Raw genomic sequence first — 21,495 nt, forward strand, 5'->3', positions numbered from 1 at the left:
TAGTCCGCCTCAAGTTCCAAAGTGTGCAATTCCCCAAACTTTTCAAAAGTTGAATTTCTCCCCCAACTTGCGATATTCTTTTGATAGCTCTTTCTCTTACTTGTAATCACTTTGTGCTATTCGATTATCTTTAATTGCTTGGAACCAACCCCAAATTAGCTAAAATTTACCCTTTCGTGCCAATTGCATACAAATTTGAGTTTTTATCATAATTAATGTAATCGCACTAAAATAGGTGGATATTAACTGAATTAAGATAATGAAGTGTAATGACACACTTGGTAAAACAATTTTGAATAAGTTGGATGGTCAAGCTTATTGCTTATTTTCATTTGTGCTGAAAAAGAAGTCATCATATGATTTAAGCCGCACGTTTGGATATGATTTGAGCTTATATGCGCAGCCAAACTTGCTATTAATCTTCTTTCCATCCAAACAATTATGAATATAAAATGTGCGCATTATTTTGCTTTTCTAATAAGCAACAATTAAGCCCTGTTTGATTGCACAAAAATTCTATTCTTGCAATCAAACAGACTCACAGAGTTATAGGTATCTTTTATGATAAAATTTGTCAACAATCTACATATGTGTCATAATCGTGGAATTCAACAAGAAAATTATCAAAATTTCTCCTTCTGAAATAACTCACCATAATCGTCTAAATAGAACCAACTGAATCAATAATAAATGTAAGAGTATAAGAAAATAGATCATTCAATAATAAAAAATAATACTAATGTTGAAGAAAGTTCAAGAAGAAAATTTGTCATCACTTGTCTTATAAAAGCTAATTAACTTTGCCGTGGCGAAGGGGAACTAATTTATTTATTTTTATTTGGCCAAAAAGACTGGAATTTCTTCTACTCAAAATCGATCTTCTTCAATGCTTATTGCTTGCTATTCATCAATGGAACCAAAAATTCATTTATAAGAGAAATTAGGAGATAAGATTCCCCTTAATGCTTGAAATAAAGTACGATATGGACTCTTCAGCTCTTTTATTTTAGTGACGGGACATTTATTTGCAAGCCTGACCATACATGTCATTTTCAGTATCTATGTAGATAATATCAAATCATTGGTTTATATTTGCTCTTTTCTAATTCTACCGTAAACATTATAGTATATATGCATCATAATCTCATTATCTTGTTCCAACTTTCTACTTATTGTTACTATGCATGTTATCTACGAACATCTTCAATATTGGTGTAAAATAGAGATGTATATCTCTAAAATTGCCGAAAACCCCTCCACTAGAGAGATGAGCGCGTTTGAGTCATATTATTTTGAAAGAATGTATTTTGGAATAATGAATTAATAGAGAATATGTGGTTAAAAAATAAGAGAAAGTTTTGAATTTGCGTATAATATTATTTTATTGAATAATGTGTGATTAAAATGACGTCAAATTACTGTTTAGAAATGTATTTTTTTAAAAGAATGCGACTCAAATATGACTTTAAGAAATCTATAATTTTTTTTATTTTTATATTTGTATTGTAAGATTAATCATTCATTTCTAGTATCAGAGTTTAATTTAGTTTATAGATGTTCAACAGATGAGTAGCATTTAGAGGAACTTGAACATTCGGATTCATTAGTTGGTTTTTGTTTCTTGTGTTGATTCTTTAATTTTCTGCAAGTTTAAATTATCATTTTTAGGTTTAAACGATGATTTGGAGCTAACATTCTCTCTTTAAAATAAATTTGTTCCTTTCAGTGTCCGGTAATTGTGTTATGATAGAATGAAGTGTTCATTCACATAAAGCAACATTTCATCATCATTTGAATCAATCGACAAAATTACATTTTAAGGGAAGAATATTTTTTACAAAATAACCACTGTCACAAGAATGATGTCTAAGAAAATTAATCTTATTCATTTAGAGTTTAGATGATAACAGATTCATATGATAATGGGATTACTGTTACATTGTTTATTGAAGTTCTAAGTCTTTTTAAATGTTAGACAATGTGTTAGTAATCTCACGATCACATAGATCAATTGTACGGATACCAAGGTGATAACAGATTCATATGATAAATCCTACTGTTACATTGTTTATTGAAGTTCTAAGTCTTTTTAAATGTTAGACAATGTGTTAGTAATCTCACGATCACATGGATCAATTGTACGGATACCAAGGTTTGAAGCTCAAAATTGTTATTTTTTTCCCAAACGCATAGCATACAATTTAAAAAACATCATTTTTTTTAAAAAAAATTATTTTTTATCCCTTAAAATAGGTTATTTATTTAGATTAATCAAAAGTACTCTCTTACAACTCACAAGAGTTACATTTTTGTACGACGAAAATCTCCCATCATTACATTTGCAGATTCATATTTCATTCGACTCCACAAAAGTTAATTGTACCAAAATTAGTTCCCTAATTACACAAAAAGGTTCAAAAGTTTTGGCTCTTTTCTACCAAAACCCGACAACAATTCCGATATTCCGGACTGAAACGATGCTGCATTCTCATCCGTCATCAGAGTGCTACCGCCGGCTCCAATTTTGGCATTACTCCACGCGCCGCCCATGCGGAATGCTTCCGATACGTCACCGGTGTTTGGTGGCATGGCGATTGGCTGCAGAGTGCCTCCGCCGAGCACCGTTTCTACCGCCGCCTGACAGACGTGCCAGTTTCCGGTGGATAACAGTCCTACAGCACCGTTCACCGGGTTCACTGTCCGCCCACATGCCTCAAACAGCAAAGATTGAAACAAAGCTGTACAAAAAAAGTCAAAATAATTATTAAAAAAAAAAAAAACAAAACAAAACACCACATGCTATCAAAATTGTTAATCATCTTTCTATCTGGGTTTTTGTTGAATCAATTACCTGTTCTTTTGTTTTGCGGGGCGGCGGAAATGAAAGCCATGAGATCGCTGCGGCCAAAGAACTTGGAAACGAAGAAGGTGGCATTGCCTTGTGCATCGGGACTTCCAATCCAATCCAAACACGGCCTTAGAATGCATTCCTCACTGCATCCTCTTCGAAGTACTCTGCAGCCATTGCAGCTCATTTTTCAAAATGGGAATTTTTCCTCTGTAAAATTTTCAGCCCTCAGATTTCTTGAACTCTAAGGGGAGAGAGAGAGAGAGATAGAGAGAGAGAGTTGGTGTTGATTATAGAACTACTGGTTTAGTGGGTGAGGTGCGTTTCGTGTAGGATTGATAAAAAGTTAAATGTGGTCGAGTTTTAATAAGGTCTTGTTTGGTAAAAGGGATGGAAATTCTGAAAAGCAAAAAGAGCCTTTTTCATTTGCATTCGCTTACTATCATAGTCGTTTTACGTGACATACATGTGACTGACTAGTGAACAATTACAAATAACATTACTTAATTAGTTAACAGTCATTACTAATCAAGAGTTATGCGATGATAACTAACACGTTCTTTTATAAATTTGGGATGCATTTTAATTCATTATAGAAAGTGCAATGATTTACTGTGATTTAGAATCCTGATTGAAAGTTGACTACTTACAAATAACACTATTCTTTTCACTAGGATATGTGCTTCACCATTTTACATCACGACAAACAAGTGAGATTCGGAGGCCTTAAAAGGACAGCATTAAGTGTGCAACAGGTCCATGAGTCGCGTTATTCAGTATTAAAATAGTTTAACCGCTATTCACGACTTTGAGACCCTCCAACAAAATCATCATACATTCACTTCAGCCATGTTAATTTACTTACAGAATCCCTATCATTCAATTTACCTATTTGTTCTTCTTCCTTGACAAGTTTTTCAAATTTCTTCCATTTTTAATTTTGAGTTCTATTAATTTATTTTTACCATGAGAATGTTTATGAGAGAAACCAAACACACCTTAATATGTTTGGTGGAGTGGGCCAAATTTGTGTTGGTGCGGCTCCGTATTTCCGCGGCTTTTTGGCATAGGAAGATTCTGCACCGTTGGATTTGGATTTCTTCTTTCCGAATAACTTTTGTTTTTCATTTTAATACTTTCTACGTCAGCACCTCACCCATTTTCATATGAGTTATCTCAACTTGATTAATTTTAAAGAAAGACACGTTGAAGAATAAACAGATTTTTTGGTCATCTCTAACTTGTCAAGTTTCGAAACATTGACATATTTAATTTGGGACGCTATAATAATTGACTATGCTACAATGGTCAATGGTGTAGTAATAGCTGATAGATAGCGATAAAGTAAATTTAATGAATGCTCATCAAACTTTACTATATATTACTACTTTCTCATCGAACTTTACTTCATTACCCGTTGCTCACCCATCTATCCAATACCTTACCCATCCATCACCCATATCATCTCCATTACATTCACTTAATGGAAAGTGCCACATGGCGGATGGAAATCTGACGTGGCATATAACGGAAAGTCAACTGGGCCAAAACTGAGGGGAAAAACACGTCAATTGGTACTATGCTTCTGTAGTCCCAAAAAGGAAGTCAAAAAGAAACTTAAATCACCCCCAAATCCATGAAGAACCCTACAAATCGCCCAGTCCCAAAAAGGAAGCCATGAAGAAACTCGAACCACCCCCGAATCCTGTTATAGAAGGAATGGCTGGGGAAAGAGAAGGAGTAGAACAACCAGAAAAGTGAAGAAGAAATCAGAGGAGGAGGAAGAAGAAGCTCTAATTTACGAGCTGAAATCTTGAATTTCAATTTTCAGTGTCGATATTCTAATTAAAATATGCGAGAAGCACTGTACTAATATCATATGTAATCAGCCCAAAAGGATATCTGCAATATTTGTATCAGAGAGAAATTTCGTTGAGAGAGGGGAGAAATTGGGGGATACTTTAAATCTTGATTCCACAACACACTCAATAGTGTAGTGAATTATATATTTTCCCTAAATCTTGATTTCACTCTGAATCTTGAGAGAAGGCTGAATGGATTTTCTATATTTTCTATATTTACAGCTGCAACATGAGGGGAAGACAGAAAAATTGGGGGGAACTTTGGATTTGGTAGAACTTGATACATATGAACGTAAATGAGGGTTCCTCACTTCCCATTGTGCTTAGCGAAAGTGAATTCTTTTTTAGAGAAAAATGTGTTTTACATGTTCAACAGAGAAATGAAATTGCCATTTTTTTTTTTTTTTGTTTTTGGCCCAGTTGGCTTTCCGTTATGTGCCACGTCAGATTCCGTCCGCTACGTGGCGCTTTCCGTTAAGTGAATGTGAGGGAGATGAGACGCATGATGGACGGGTAAGGTATTGGATAGATAGGTGAGCAATGGGTAATCAAGTTAAGTTGGGTGAGCAAGTAGTAATATGAAGTAAAGTTCGGTGAGCATTCATTAAATTTACTCGATAGCGATAAATAAAATATGAAGGTAATCAACTCCGAATTCAACATAGATGAAACTAGATATAAAGTCGTAAAAAGATTTTTTTTTTCAAAAAAAAAAAAAAAATATCAACAACATTCTATTTCGAGTTTTTGTTGTAGTTTGACCCAAGTTTTAGTGGGTATTGGAGCTTTAGTATAAGTGATTTTAAAGAGATCAAAGTTATGAATTGGAAAAAATAAAGTAATCGCATTTTCGCTAGTCTATTGCTAGTTAGTCACTCAAGTAGTAGGTGAACTTTTAGAGCAGAGAGCTATAGTCTGTGTGGTGCTGAGTTCTCACTCAAGCAACAAGGCGGTCGCTCGCTTGGCCCTAGACGCTGCTCGAGTGACAGCATCATCCGATATTTTCTCCTTTTTTCGATTTCACGTGCATTTTGATCTAACTTTCATCTTTTAGGTTACTTCTAGGGTTTTGACACGTCCCCTATAAATAGTATACTTTTCGTCCAATTTAGTGGAATTGTTGAGATTGTTGTAACAATATTATTTTCTCCATTAGTTGTTGAATAAAATACTCAGTTCATCTGCCAACCTATTTCTTGCTTTTAATCTTGTTTTCTGTTTACGATCATATACTTCATATTGTGTCATATTCGCCTCTCCATTTCATAACAATTTTCATTATCTAAATAAGCAAAGGCTTTCCCAAAATTTGCATAACGTACAATATAAATAGGCTGTACATGGATGTTACGTCATTACGAAAGTAATGTTCATTTAAGTAAGAATCCTATGTTTTATGATAGAACTAAACATATTAATGTTAAGTATTGGACTGTTATGTCAAATTACCTCTTGGGACAATGACAATAAGGTTAAGGCCCAAAAAACTATTATCTATTAAAATATGCAATAGCCCAATAGCGTGGCCTGGCCCGGTTACCCAATTCTAATTGCGTTAAAGTCGTGTTTAAGGCGTGGCACTTTCCATTATTGTAGCCTCACACAATTTCTTCTTTGTTTAAAGAGCCACTTGGACCATTAGATTGAAATTTGCTCAATGGTTGGAGGCAAGTGCATAAATACCGCCCTTCTTGGCCTATTATTTCATTTTTAGGGTTTGCGCCATTTGTGTATACTTTAGGACTCTTCCTCTCTCTTTCATGTTCAATTGATTGGAAGATGGTTTTTTTTCTTTAATTCTTTCTGTAATGTTGATACTTTATGTACTCAAAAGAGGTGATGTGAGTTCATTCATCCTTGTGACCTCATTTAATCAATACAGATGTGCTTGAGGATTGGGTTAAGGTTTTGGTAACACAAACATGTACAATTCATTTTTGGTCTGAGCTCTATTGTCACATCTTCATTCTTGATGCCTTGGATGTAACTTGAGAAAGCAACAAAGGAACTTTTGCATTTTTATTTTTGTAGATTTCTTAAGTTTGATGACTATTTAGTTTGATACTTTACATAACATTGGTACCAGAGCCTCTCAATTGGTTATTCTAGGAAAATCGTACCTTGTTCTTGCAACATACGGTCGATCTTGAGAAGATTGAGGGCTGAAAAACCCTAGATTCGAGACTTCTTGGTAAAAAAAATCTTTGCAACGTTGCGATCTGTTCATCTCTAGTTGTGTGAACTATGATTTGATGAGATCTGTTGGTGGTCAAGTACAACAACCACCACTCCGGTTTACTCTCTCAAACCCTAATTTTTCTTTTAATAAAGCCTACCATTCCTTGAATGATTTTGTAAAGCATTTTTCAGTTTGAACAAATTATTAATTGATTGTCTCTTCAGTTCCTTTGGACAAACTGCTATGTGCTTACAGTGACTGCAGTATTTTTGTGATTATGTACTGTGCATGTTTCTTTAGGATTCTGTACTAAAACCTCTGCCTATCACTCTGTCTTGACTTGAGATCTTGAGTTTCATCGAAACCTGTAGGGCTGGGCAGCTGATTTCTAAATAACTCGTAATTACTGAACTGTACACATTCACTTATCAGTTTTACACTTACATAATTTTTTCGTGCTGTGTGTGTCCTACCTAAGTGTAATCTCTATGTATTATATGAATCAGCTTATATAATCGTGACTCTGTGTATTTACCTGTTATTTAGAAGAATGTTGTTGTCTTGTGTGCATATTGGACACTTTGTCTCTATTTTTTATGAGTGTGATTAGTTTGATTGATAACATGACTTTCTCTAGTTTTGAACTCGTGGTCTTTAATAGGAAGGGGGATTTTCTTATATGGCAATAAAAGATGGGGACATTTTTAGTCTAATAAAAAGTCTCTAAGGCTATAATTGGTGAATTCCTTGAAACAATGACTGCTGATCAGAAAATTGAATCTGATGAATTTGCATATACCTCCATCATCTTTCACCTGTTTGATCAAGTGTTTAAGGAAAGTTGGAAAATTTGACAATGCTAAGGCCTTGTGGAATAAACTTGAAGAACTCTATTTAGTTAAGTCACTGCCTAACAAGTTGTTCCTCCTAAAAAGGTTCTTTTACTTTTAGAATGATTCATCCGAAGACTTGGATAATAATCTTGATACTTTTAATAACATGGTACAAGATATCACTAATGCCGAGGATAAGATATCTGAGGAGTTTAAGGCAGTTATATTCCTTAATGCCATACCAGAGGCATAAAGAGATGTCAAGACTGCTATTAAGTATGGTATTGACACTTTGATTCCTGATGCTTTTTTAAATTCTTTAAGAAGTAAACAATTAGAACTTAAATTTGAAGAACATGGGAATGAATCAGAGACCTTGTAATGAGAGGTAGACAACTAAATAGGCAAAATAATAATTAGATGAATCATAATCATTTGGGAAACAACAGTGGAAAGAAGTTTAGGAGTAAGTCAAGATTAAAATCTAAATCAAGGAATAGAAAGTGCTATAAGTATGACTAGATAGGGTATTATATAAAAGAATGCCACAACAAGAGAAATGAACGAAGGGGTAAGAAAATAGATGAAGGAATATGATTGAGCTAGCTGACCGAAACGCAATTGATGTGTATTTGGTCACTAAGCAGCCTGATCTGGAATCAACAAATTATGCTAATAATGGACTGCAAGTCCAAGAACAGATCTTGTATTCAAGCTATACTTTTCAGATTACACATGAAAGGTCCTTGCTTCAAATTTTTAAGAAGATAAGTGGTGGAGAAGTAGTGACGGGAAATGACATTGCCTATAAGGTTGAGAGATTAGGTGATGTGACTCTAAAGCTTGAAAATGGATACATGTAAACCTTAGAAAGAGTTAGGTATGTACATGAAACTCAACAAAAATCTAATCTCTATGGGGAGAATTAGATGATTAGGGATATGTAGCAGAACTAGAAATGGCATGATAAAGGTGATTAAAGGTCGCTTGTCATCTTCAAGTAGGGTTGGCAACGGGTCGGTTATGGGTCGGTTCGGCCAAAATCATAACCGCACCACCAATTTTTTGACCATACCATAACTACACCATAACCACGTAAATCGGTTCGGTTCGTATCTTGGTTCGGCAAGGTTTGGTTCGATTAATAACCACGAGAATAAATTATTTTTATAGGTTCATTCGTCAAATTGATATAAAATAATTTATTAAAAAAGTCAATAAAAACAAAAACACAATATTCCAAACGAAAATGCAAACATTATCAAACAATATTCCAAACGAAAATGCAAACATTATCCCAATTTTCAATTGTAAAATACAAATTTAACAAACAATATTTTAAATATAACAATACTAAATTTTTCCTTCATTCTTAAATGTTGTGCATCGAAGTTACTTGATTCATTATTCCCAACAAGTCTTACTAGCATAGATCAACATTCAAAATTGATTCCTATATAGTAAATAAGAAATGTAAGTAGAGAATACAACGATACTACCTATTTCAGAATGGTCTTAACTAATATTTAAATAAAAAAATGTACATTTTCATCAGTTTTCTTCTCGCTAAACGTTGTACAAGCTCTAAAATATGATGAAAAAGTAGATTTTCTACACACAATAGAAAAAAATAATAATAAAAGGAGCTGTACGTGAGTTTGTGGTTTGTGGGGAGTAGGGTTTGCATTTATATACTGTCATACTAATGCTATTATTATGAGCTAATGGTAAGTGGGTTGGCCGGCTGAGTTAGGTAGATGTAATGGGAGGGATTTTGTTTTGGGCTAGATATAAAAGTAATGTAAAGCCCAATAATCAATTCCATTTTTTTTAGCGGGTAATCGGTTTGGTTTCAGTTCGACGGCGTAAATACCATACCCGCACCGCCACGAACCGGTTCATTAAAATAAAAATCATATCCGCCCCATTGCACCACCGGTTCGATTTTTTTGTCCCATTCGATTCTGTTAACCACGATTTTCGATTTTGACGGTTCAAATTGTCATCCCTATCTTCAAGGGATTTAAGAAAAATGGCATTTATGTTGCTAGGGCTGAAATAGTGTTTGAAAATGCTAGTACAGTCTCTAGTGTTAAATCTGATTCTACCTTAAAATGGCATAAAAGATTAAATCATTTGAGTGAAAATAGTCTTATTATTTTATACAAAAGATGAGTGTTTGGAAAAGATTTAATGTCAAAAATATACCTTTTGTGAAAATTGCACACTTGGAAAGCACCATAGGTTGCATTTCAATTCTGAAAATCACAAACCTACTACTTTACTAGAATATGTTCATTCTAATTTATGGGCCTTGGATCTACTATTGCTTAAAGTGGTAACAAGTATTTCCTTTCAATAATCGATGATTTTTTATTTTTTTTAAAAGTGTGGATCTTTCTTTTATAACACAAATCTGAAACCTTTGAAAAGTTCAAGAGTTGGAAATTGTTGATTGAAAAACAAATGGGCAGAAAGTGAAAATCTTCATGAACATGTTTCAAAGTAGGAAATCCTTGGAAATCCTTATGAACAAAGTTTAAGATTTGGAAATTATAGATCTTTCATAATCATCAGGACATTAGGTCCTGTGGAAGTTTAACTGAAAATCCTCATGAACATGTTTAGGCCTTCTTGATGCTTTGCATATGATCAGCCATGAAGGCATATAAGTTGAAACCTTTCGACTGCGTCTATTCTCTCATACTTGAAAGGAAGGTGCACGAAATGGTTAAATTCACTAAATCCTCAGAGTATCATTTCATGGAATGACATGGTACGGAAATGCATTTTGAAATTCTTCCTACTGTCTCGAGTCCATCAGATCTGAAATGAAGTCCATATTTTCAAACAAAGAGACTTCGAGAGATATCCAGAAGAATGGAAAAGATTTAAAGATTACTTCAAAAAGTGTCTCAATCTAAACATTCCTAAAGACTTTAAGATCTGTATATTCTATTCAATCATGAGACTTAAATCCTGCAACATTACCAATGCTTCAGCAGGAGGGTTAATCTTGGATATTCTATTGGACAATGCCTTCGATCTTTCTGAGAGAATTATAGAAAATCAATTCATATGGCCTATAGACAGGGAAGGGCCAAGAAAAACAACGAGGTTCATAACATAGATGCAGTGACAGCAATGACAGCCCAGCTAGAAGTACTTGTTGACCTAATGGTTGACTTCTTATTTTGATTATTACAAACAAATTGCGTTTGATTCTAACAAATTGAATTTAAGTGATTGATAGTGATTATTGCAAATTTATGACACGAAAGATCTAGATCGGGAATCATGCAACCTTGGCGCAAAACAATATACACACAAGTTTTATGAACAAGGAAATGGAAATTGAGCTTTCACACACCAAATTGCATTGGATGAAGAAATTGAAGACATTAGCTATAGATGCATTTGTATACTCAAGTGTAAAGGTAAAACACTTTAAAATTTCGCATCGATTGTAGCTTAAACAATTTTTATGCATGGGAATTATCATGACAAACTTTACTTGCATAAAAATTATTTTCAAAAGATAAGTAATTTGATTTTCACAATTAAACCTTTATGAAATTACTTATCTATATGAAATATATAAGAAAAATGTTCAAGTACCTCAAAGTAATTTTTTTTCACGAAAAAGGAAAATTCGATGGGAAAATAAATGGCCCATCCGGACACCCCATTCGGACGTCCGAATGCGATATCCTACGGTCACATTTTTTAACCGTTTGGCAAACTGCTAGTTAATCGTCCGGATAACAAGTGAACGTCTGAATCACTTGTCCGGATCTCCTGATTGATGTCTATAAATACCTCTCTTTATACCTTTTTTTAAAGTAAGCTTTTAGAACATTAAAGAGAGTTATTTATTGATCTTACCTACCTTGTTTTTCAATCTTTAAGAAATCAAAATATCAATTTGTTGAAAACTTTTTGAGTGAGTAACTTTTTGAAAAATCATATATCTCAATAAAAGTTTTTCACTCAACACTTGAGCTATATTCCTTGAGATTTATTGAAGTGTTTGTGCCTAATTCTCTCTTAATATTTAGTTGTGTTCATACCATTTGTTAAGAGAGCAACCTTTCAATTGTAACTTTGATTTTCTTGTGGGTCGAGTTAAGGTCCCAGAAAGCTCAACGTGTAAAAGGATCGGTGCTCCTTAGTTGCAAGTCACCGAAAGTATTGTAAGGGTTGAATTGCACCATAAGTCAATCAAAGATAGAGAAAAAGGCCTTGCTCATGATGGAGAGCTTGGTAACGGGGGACGTAGATCGTTATTGGATCGAACCTCCTTATTACATTATTTGCACTCTCTTTTCCCTTCCTCTTATTACTTTTATGTTATCTTGTTTATTCATAGTTATTTGCTTAAATTTGCGTTTATTTTAGAAAATGTTTCAAATAACCAATTCACCCCCCTCTTGGTTAGTTATTCTTGGGCCTTCAATTGGTATCAGAACTTGGTACTCTTTCTTTTTTATTCTACAATCTTGAGTAATAGCTAACCAAGTTTTTCAAAATATTGAGGGGTACTCTACAAACCGGCCTCCTTTCTTTAATGGTACACATTATTTCTATTGGAAGGCTAGGATGATGATTTATGTTCAATCTATTGCTTACAATATTTGGGAAGTTATAGAATATGATCCATATGCTCCTACTAAAACTATTAAAGTAGATGGTAGACCGGACCAAACTCTCCCCAAATCTAGAGAAGACTACGATGATGAAGATAAGAGAAAACTATCATTAAATGCCAAGGCTAAAAATCTACTTTCTTTTGCACTTGATAGAAATGAATTTAATCGAATTAGTACATGTTATTCTGCATATGATATTTGGCATGCTCTTAAAGTTACTCATGTTGGCACAAGTAAAGTTAAGGAAACAAAGATAAATATGTTAGTTAAAGAATTTGAAAATTTCTTTATGAAACAAAATGATCCTATTGTTGACATGATTACTCATTTTACCGATATTGTAAATGGTCTTAAAGGTTTTGATCGTAAATTTACTAACGGTGAACTTGTGAGTAAAATGCTTAGGTCCTTATCACAGGAATGGAGTCTACAGAGGATGTTGATCGAGAATACTAAGGATGTAAATACATATCCTTTGGAGGAGCTCTATGGCACATTAATGACCTATGAACTAAACAATGCCGAGGTTAAGGAGAAAACGAGAAAAAGCAAAGAGGAATCATAGGAGCCTCCTAAAAGACAAATTGCGTTAAAATCGGCAATTGAAAAAGGAACATCAAATGAAAATATGAGCGATGAAGAACTTGATGATTTGGTTCTTCTTGTCAAAAAATGGAGAGGTTTTCGTAATAATCGAAGATTCCAAAAGAAAAAAGAAAAAGTGGAAGATAGGAACAAAAAGATTGTTTGCTATGATTGTGACAAGTCGGGTCACAAGAGAACCGAGTGTCCAAACAAAAAGAAAAATTTCAAGAAAAAACCACTCCAAGCCACATGGGATGAGAGCGACGACGAAATACAAAATGGGAATGATAATCAAGATGAAGTGACAAATATGTGCTTCATGGCAATCGAAGACGAGATATGTTCTTATGATGAGCTTTCAATTTCTTATGATGAAATGCTTGAAAATTTTGAAAAACTTGCTTTAAATCACGCTATTCTTAAAAAGAAAAACTTTATTTTGAATGAAGAAATTAAGAAAATCTCCGAAAAGCAAAAAGTGAGTTTTGATCATGACCTTTTGATAAAAGAAAACATCTCTTTAAAAGAAAAGGTTAATGATTTAACATAAATTATCCATAAGTTCACCGAAGGTAAGAAAAATTTTGATTTAATGCTCGGTAGTCAAAAATGTGTTTTTGATAAAGGAGAAATTGGATATAAACCCTCTCTAAAACAAAAATCACTCAAAAATATGTTTGTTAAGGCTTCAAATATTTCATGTAGCTTTTGTAATAAAAATGGACATATTACTTTTGATTGTGTAACTAAAAAGAAATTATTCTTTGAGAACAAATACAAATGGATACAAGAATCCACAAAAATTAACTATCAAGGACCCAAATTTGTGTGGGTACCAAAAGTCAAAACTTAATTTGTCTTTGTAGGTATCAAAGAAAATAAAAAGTAAATGGTTCTTGGATAGTGGATGCTCGAAGTATATGACTAGTGAATGATCATTATTATCAAATTTTCAAGAGAATGATGGAGGTCATGTGACCTTTGGAGATAATGCCAAAGGTAAAATAATCGGAATTGAAAACATTGATAACCACTCATTCCCCTCTATCGAAAATGTTTTACTCGTTGATAATCTTAAACATAATTTGCTAAGCATTAGTCAATTATGTGACAAATATTATAACTTAAAATTCGATTCTTCCAAATGCCTTATTGAGGATGCTACATCGAAAAAGGTAATTTTTATAGGAAGTCGAAGTAAAGATGTTTATATTATAAACATTGAATTGGAAAATAATGAAAATTGTTTACTTAACTTGAAAGAAGAATCATGATTATGACATAGAAGACTTGGACATGTAAACATAGATTTTCTTTCAAAAATTTCTAAAAATTATTTTGTAAAAGGATTACCGAATTTGAAATTTGAAAAGACAAAATTTGTGATGCTTATCAATTTGGAAAACAAGTAAAAAGTTCTTTCAAACCAAAACTTTATACTTCAACCACAAAATCATTACAACTTCTCCATATGAATCTTTTTGGCCCCTCTAGAACGGCTAGCTTAGGAGGTAAACATTATACTTTTGTTATTGTGGACGATTTTCCAAGATTTACTTGGGTTATATTTTTAAACTTAAAAGAAGAAGCCTTGAAAACTTTTAAACATTTTTGTAAGAAAATTGAAAATGAAAAAGCCTATTCTATTACAACTATTAGAAGTGACCATGGTGGAGAATTTGATAATGTTGGGTTTGATGATTTTTTTAAAGAACATGGATATGAACATAATTTTTCGGCTCCTAGAACACCTCAACAAAATGGTGTAGTAGAAAGGAAGAATCGTACATTACAAGAAATGGTTCGAACTATGTTAAATGAAAATAAATTGCCTAAATATTTTTGGGCCGAAGCCGTTAATACCGCTTGCTACATTATCAATAGAGTATTAATAAGCAAAAGGAAAACTAAAACTCCTTATGAACTTTCTCAAATCGAACCTAATAATTTCAAAGAAGTTGAGTTTGATGAGTTTTGGATTCTAGTAATGCAAGAAGAATTAAATCAATTTGAAAGAAAACATGTTTGGAACTTAGTCGCTAGACCAAACAATCAAACCGTTATTGGACCAAAATGAATTTTTAGAAATAAAAGAGATGAAAATGGAATAATTGTGCATAACAAGAATAGATTAGTGGCCCAAGATTACAATCAAGAAGAATGTATCGATTTCGAAGAAACATTTGCACCAGTAGCAAGATTAGAATCTATCCGTATGCTTCTTACATTTGCATGTTACAAAGATTTTACACTTTATCAAATGGATATTAAAAGTGCTTTTTTAAATGGCTTCATTCAAGAAGAATTTTTTGTTGAGCAACCTCTCGATTTTAAAGATCACAAGTATCCGGATCATGTATTTAAACTTCAAAAAGCTCTTTACGGTTTGAAACAAACTCCTAGAGCTTGGTACGAACGGTTGAGCAAATTTCTTCTCTCAAATGATTTTTCGATTGGAAAAGCGGATACTATACTTTTTATAAAAACTCATAAAGATGATATGCTCATTGTTCAAATTTATGTTGACGATATTATTTTTGGTGCTACAAATATACATCTTTGTGAAGAATTTTCAGAATGCATGAGTAATGAATTTGAAATGAGCATGATGGGCGAGTTAAAGTTTTTTCTTGGCGTTCAAATTAAAAAATTGAAAGAAGGAATTTTCATAAATCAAAATAAATACATATTAGACATGTTTAAGAAATTTGACATGCATGACATCAAGCTTATGAATACACCAATGAGCACATCTCTAAAGCTTGATAAGGATGAGCGAGGTATTTCTGTGGACGTCACAAAATATCGAAGTATGATTGGATCCCTTCTTTATTTAACTGCTAGTAGACCCGATATTATGTTTAGTGTTTGCCTATGTGCTCGCTTTCAATCTAATCCTAAGGAATTACACTTAAAGGCCGTAAAAAGAATTTTTCGTTATCTAAGTGATACGAGTACTTTAGGACTTTGGTAACCAAAAGGTACTCATATTAACTTAATTAATTATTCGGATGCCGATTGGGTCGGATGTAATGTTGATCATAAAAGCACAAGTGAAAATTGTCACTTTCTAAGCTTTGCACTTGTATCTTTGTCTAGTAAGAAACAAAATTATGTTGCACTATCCACCGCCGAGGCAGAATATATCTCGGCCGCTAGTTGTTGTGCACAAACACTTTGGATGAAACAAACTCTATGTGATTATCATTTGTCTTACGTTCACGTGCCTATTCTACGTGATAATACCAGTGCCATAAATTTGTCAAAAAATCCCGTCTTGCATTCACGAACTAAGCATATTGAGATTCGACATCATTTTCTTTGTGATCATGTACAAAAATGAGATATTATATTAGAATTTATAAAAACCGATGATCAGTTGGCCGATATTTTTACCAAACCTCTAGCATATGAACGTTTTTCAATTATTCGAAGAGGATTGGGGATTATTGATGAAAATGAAGTGAACTTAGTTTAAGTTTCTTTCACTTAAGCTTTTTTTTTTCTATTATTTTATTTTATTTTATTTTATTTTTTATTATTTATTTATAAAAAAAAATCATCCGGACAAGCAAAAGCTGTCCGGACTATACTATTCCCGATTGGCAGAAATTGAAGTTCACTGTCATCTGGACGTCCGGATGAAATGCGGACGTCCGGACCGTCGGTACAGTTTTTTTTTTTAAAAACACAGATTCATCCTATTTTTTCATCCATTTCTTTATCTTCCCCGCCAAAATCTCTCTGAAAATCCACACACAAGCATTTTCTTTGGTTGAATCTTGTTCATTTCACCTATTAATCGAAAAACCCGACAGATTAACACAATTTTTCACCCAAAAATAAAAATTATCTCTTCCTAAACCGGCTTTGAATCTCAGCTCGAATCCCTCTTCAATCTTTGAAATTTTCGTGCAAATCTCACATAATAGCTCAAGTATTTCATACATCATTACTCTCTTCATCTAGTAGCTTGAGTTTTCATAGCAAATCATCACTTTTGAGCGTGCCCTAGAAATCACCCAATTGGGATTTTTTTGATTTTTTGAAAATTGTGAAAATCTCACCCATTTTTATCTACTATATCGGGTTCTGGTCGTGGAAAACGGGGAAGAAAAATTGTGCAACGACACCCTTCACCATCGGATGAGGAGATGGATTTGGAGCCGGAGGAGCCATCAAACCCTTTTGAAAAATCGCCCATTTTAATCGGTAAGAACGTTGATTTTATGGATTTTACGATAGAAGCTCCCGCTTTTCATATTGAAGAATGTTTTGAACGTATGTGATGGATAACCATGACCACGATGGAAGAACACACTTATCCACGCCTTATGAAAGAATTTTATCAAAAAATTAATTTTACGACACATTCAAACGAAATCCCTTGCTTTGTTAAAAATGTTCGGTTTACAATTTCAAAAGCATTAATTCGTCAACTACTTAATCTCGAGCCTTGTGACTTAGAAGTGTTTTTATATAAGTCTCCACCAACCATAGAAGGATACGATCCTTCTGAGGCATGTCGTCGAGTTACGGGGAAAGACTTAGAGAACATCACAAAAATTAGTGCACGTCAATTAACACTTCCATTCAAGGTTTTGCAAAATATAATTGCACACATTATTTTTCCCCGCAAAGGTCATCGAGACGAAGTCAATCACTTCGATCTCTTTATTTTGGATTCTCTACTAGTTGGGCGTAAAATTGATTTTCCTACTATTGCACTTGGCCTTATGAAGCTTGTGCAAGCATCATGACACACCAAAGCTTTACCTTACGGGATGCTTCTCACAAAAATCTTTAAGCATTTTAATGTTTCATTGGACGATGAAGATTTTATAAAATTACGCCCTACCGATACTATTAACATTCAGACCTTAAAACGCATGCAAATAGTAAAGGAACATGAGCAATGGGTGGCTCATACGAAAGGGTTCGATCCTACCTCCGGTCCATCCACTCTCCCATTTGAAGATAAAGTTGAATCGGACGAAGAAGTACCTGAAGTTCTTGCTCCTGCATCTGACATTCTAGGCTCGAGTGTGCCTCCTCCTTCCCGAGAGTGTTCCACATTTACTGGTGAGCAATATAATCTCCTCTATGGGCGGATTGATTCTCTTACTTCATCGGTCAATGGCATGGTAGCCTACTTCTCCAGATGCAGGATCAGCAGATATCTATCCAGGATCAACTGCTCGAGATGCAGCGGCAGTAGCTTGAGATGCAGTAGCGACAGGCTGAGATGTAGGCTCAGCAGACTGCATTTTTCACCGAGTTTTATGCTAGATTTCCTCCTCCACCCCCACCTCCGACCCCTTAGTTTACTTTCTTGCCTACTATTATTCTCAAGTTAGTTGTTATCTACTGCTCTTTCATATTTTGGATGGTTGACTTTTAAATGATATTTTTATGCTATTTGACATATTATATCTTTTTGCTTATGGCAAAAGGGAGAAGATGAGCAGATGATTATGCTACATAGGAACAACATAGTAAGTGAGAATGTTATTAAATGTTATATGCATGTTGATAGGGAGAATATTACTTGAAATATACAAAATTATTCTCCTGATTATTTGATGCCGATTCAATTTGTTCAATATTTATTTTGCGAAAATCATCTCGTTTGTCATAATCAAAAAGGGGGAAATTGTTGACCTAATGGTTGACTTCTTGTTTTGATTATTACAAACAAATTGCGTTTGATTCTAACAAATTGAATTTAAGTAATTGATAGTGATTATTGCAAATTTATGGCACGAAAGATCTAGATCGGAATCATGCAACCTTGGCGCAAAATGATATACATACAAATTTTACGAACAAGGAAATGGAAATCGAGCTTTCACGCACCAAATTGCATTGGATGAAGAAATTGAAGACATTAGCTATAGATGCATTTGTATACTCAAGTGTAAAGGTAAAACAATTTAAATTTCGTATCGATTATAGTTCAAACAATTTTTATGCACGGGAATTATCATGACAAACTTTACTTGCATAAAAATTATTTTCAAAAGATAAGTAATTTGATTTTCACAATAAAACCTTTATGAAATTATTTATCTATATGAAGTACATAAGAAAACCGTTCAAGTACCTTAAAGGAATTTTTTTCACGAAAAAGGAAAATTCGATGGGAAAATAAATGGCCCATCCGGACGTCCGGATGCGATGTCCAAAGGTCATATTTTTTAACCGTTTGGAAAACTGCTAGTTAATCGTCCGGATAACAAGCGAACGTCCGAATCACTTTTCCGGATCTCCTGATTGATGGCTATAAATACCTCTCTTTATACCTCTTTTAAAGTAAGCTTTTAGAACATTAAAGAGAGTTAATTATTGATTTTATCTACCTTTTTTTTTCAATCTTTAAGAGATCAAAATATCCATTTGTTGAAAAACTTTTTGAGCAAGTAACTTTTTGAAAAATCATATATCTCAATAAAAGTTTTTCACTCAACACTTGAGTTATATTCCTTGAGATTTATTGAAGTGTTTGTGCCTAATTCTCTCTTAATATTTAGTTGTATTCATACCATTTGTTAAGAGAGAAACCTTTCAATTGTAACTTTAATTTTCTTGTGGGTCGAGTTGAGGTCCCGAAAAGCTCAACGTGTAAAAGGATTGGTGCTCCTTAGTTGCAAGTCACCGGAAGCATTGTAAGGGTTGGATTGGACCGTAAGTCAATCAAAGATAGTGAAAAAGGCCTTGCTCGTGACAGAGAGTTTGGTAACGGGGGACGTAGATCGTGATTGGATCGAACCTCCTTATTACATCGTTTGCACTCTCTTTTCCCTTCCTCTTATTACTTTTGTGTTGTCTTGTTTATTCATAGTTATTTGCTTAAATTTGTATTTATTTAGAAAAAGTTTCAAATAACCAATTCATCCCCCTATTGGTTAGTTATTCTTGGGCCTTCAGTACTAACAAAAAACTTGGACAATTTAACGTAGAATGTGAGCATGATACACCACCTAGCACCAGTCTATGGGGGTTGTCGGGCAGATCATACAACTGCAAGTTGTACTTTAGTCTCCAAGCATGTTTATCAATCTAAGGAGGATAGTTATATACAGAATATTCAGAGATAGCAGAACAATCCGTACTCCAACACTTATAATCCAATTTGGGGCAAGCCTCCTAACAACTTCTTATGGGCTAATGACCAAGGACATCGATATCAAATTTAGGGAAACCCATAATAATTTCAGCAGCAACAGGAGAACATGTCATCTTTGGATGATCTACTTGCTAAGTATATCACCAAAACTGAGGTTGCAATCCAGAACTAGCAAGCTTCTATTCAAAATTTGGAAAATCGGATGGGGCAACCAACAACTGCATTGGCCAATAGAACACAGGATACATTGTCAAGTGACACAGAAAAGAACCCAAGGGAACGGGTATTATTAGTTGAAGTTGCAAATCACGCAATTATTAAGGGACCATCAACCAAGCATGCGAACCCTATTCCAGTTTATGTGCCACCTATCCCATTCTCTCAAAGGCTTCAAAGACAGCCCTAGGCTATCACAATGAGAAGCGGAGTTCAACTGCCGAAAACCACGATGAAAAAAGGAGACCAAGGAGAATCAAGTACTTGCCACGAGGGAGGAAAAGTAGGTCAATTTGAAAAATCATCAAGTGTTAATCAAGAAAAACAGTAAGACAATTCAAAAGTTAAAGCAATCGTTCTCGTCAATAAATACACACCTTTAATCCCAGTTACTCACAAGCTATAAAATAATAAGCTGGACAAATGATTCAAGAATTTCTTAAATGCCCTCGGACAACTTCAGATCAACATTCCTTTCATTGACGTCATTCTACAAATTCCAAATTATGCGAAGTTTTTAAAGGAAATGTTGACTAAAAAAAGAAAACTGCTAGAAGATGAAATAGTAACATTGACTGAAGAGTGCAAGACAATCATAAAGCAAATGATCCCTCCTAAATTAAAAATTCAGGGAGTTTCACTGTACCTTACTCTATCAAAAATTTACATAATTTAAATGCTTTAATTGATTCTGGAGCAAGTATTAACTTGATGCCACTATCTATCTATAGAAAATTAGGATTGGACGATCCAAAGACACTCAAAAATCCTACACTGGCTGCCAGGACATTTAGGGGCTGTTCTCTTTCCCGTTTGCAAGTCGTTTTCTATTTTCAATTTTTCAAAACGATGAAAATGCGTTCTTTTTCCCATTTTCGAAAACCAGTTTTTGAAAACAAAAAAATGAATTACACTAAAAACGCAAAACGACTAAAAAGATGTTTTGGACGTTTTGAAGCCAAAACCATGAAAAAGTAGAAAACACGGGAAATGCCTACATTAAAACCCACTCGTGACCTTCTCTCTCAAATATTCTCTCTCTCCCCGTCTCCTGTAAGATCCGTTCCAGTATCTTCTAGGGTTTGCTCTGCCTTCGCCCAAACAAGTCCGACGAATAGCTACACTCACCGATTTAGCTCCTCAGAACACCTGAGAAATTGCGTGAAGAGGTGAAAATTTCTGTCAAAATTTCTCATA

The 21,495-nt window shown here is 34.0% G+C and overlaps 1 protein-coding gene across 1 annotated transcript; it reads right to left on the minus strand.

Annotated features, from left to right (window-relative positions):
* Positions 1–2,236: 2,236 nt before the first annotated feature.
* LOC111389325 (LOB domain-containing protein 38-like) lies at positions 2,237–3,163 on the minus strand. The gene is made up of 2 exons (XM_023014247.1): positions 2,852–3,163; positions 2,237–2,738 (listed from the first exon to the last, which is right to left on the minus strand). The coding sequence occupies exons 1-2, from the start codon at positions 3,033–3,035 to the stop codon at positions 2,401–2,403; spliced, it is 522 nt and encodes a 173-aa protein (XP_022870015.1). The 5' UTR covers positions 3,036–3,163; the 3' UTR covers positions 2,237–2,400.
* Positions 3,164–21,495: the final 18,332 nt, after the last annotated feature.

Source organism: Olea europaea, unplaced genomic scaffold (genome assembly GCF_002742605.1).
Source record: "Olea europaea var. sylvestris unplaced genomic scaffold, O_europaea_v1 scaffold578, whole genome shotgun sequence".
Classification (NCBI taxonomy): Eukaryota; Viridiplantae; Streptophyta; class Magnoliopsida; order Lamiales; family Oleaceae; genus Olea; species Olea europaea.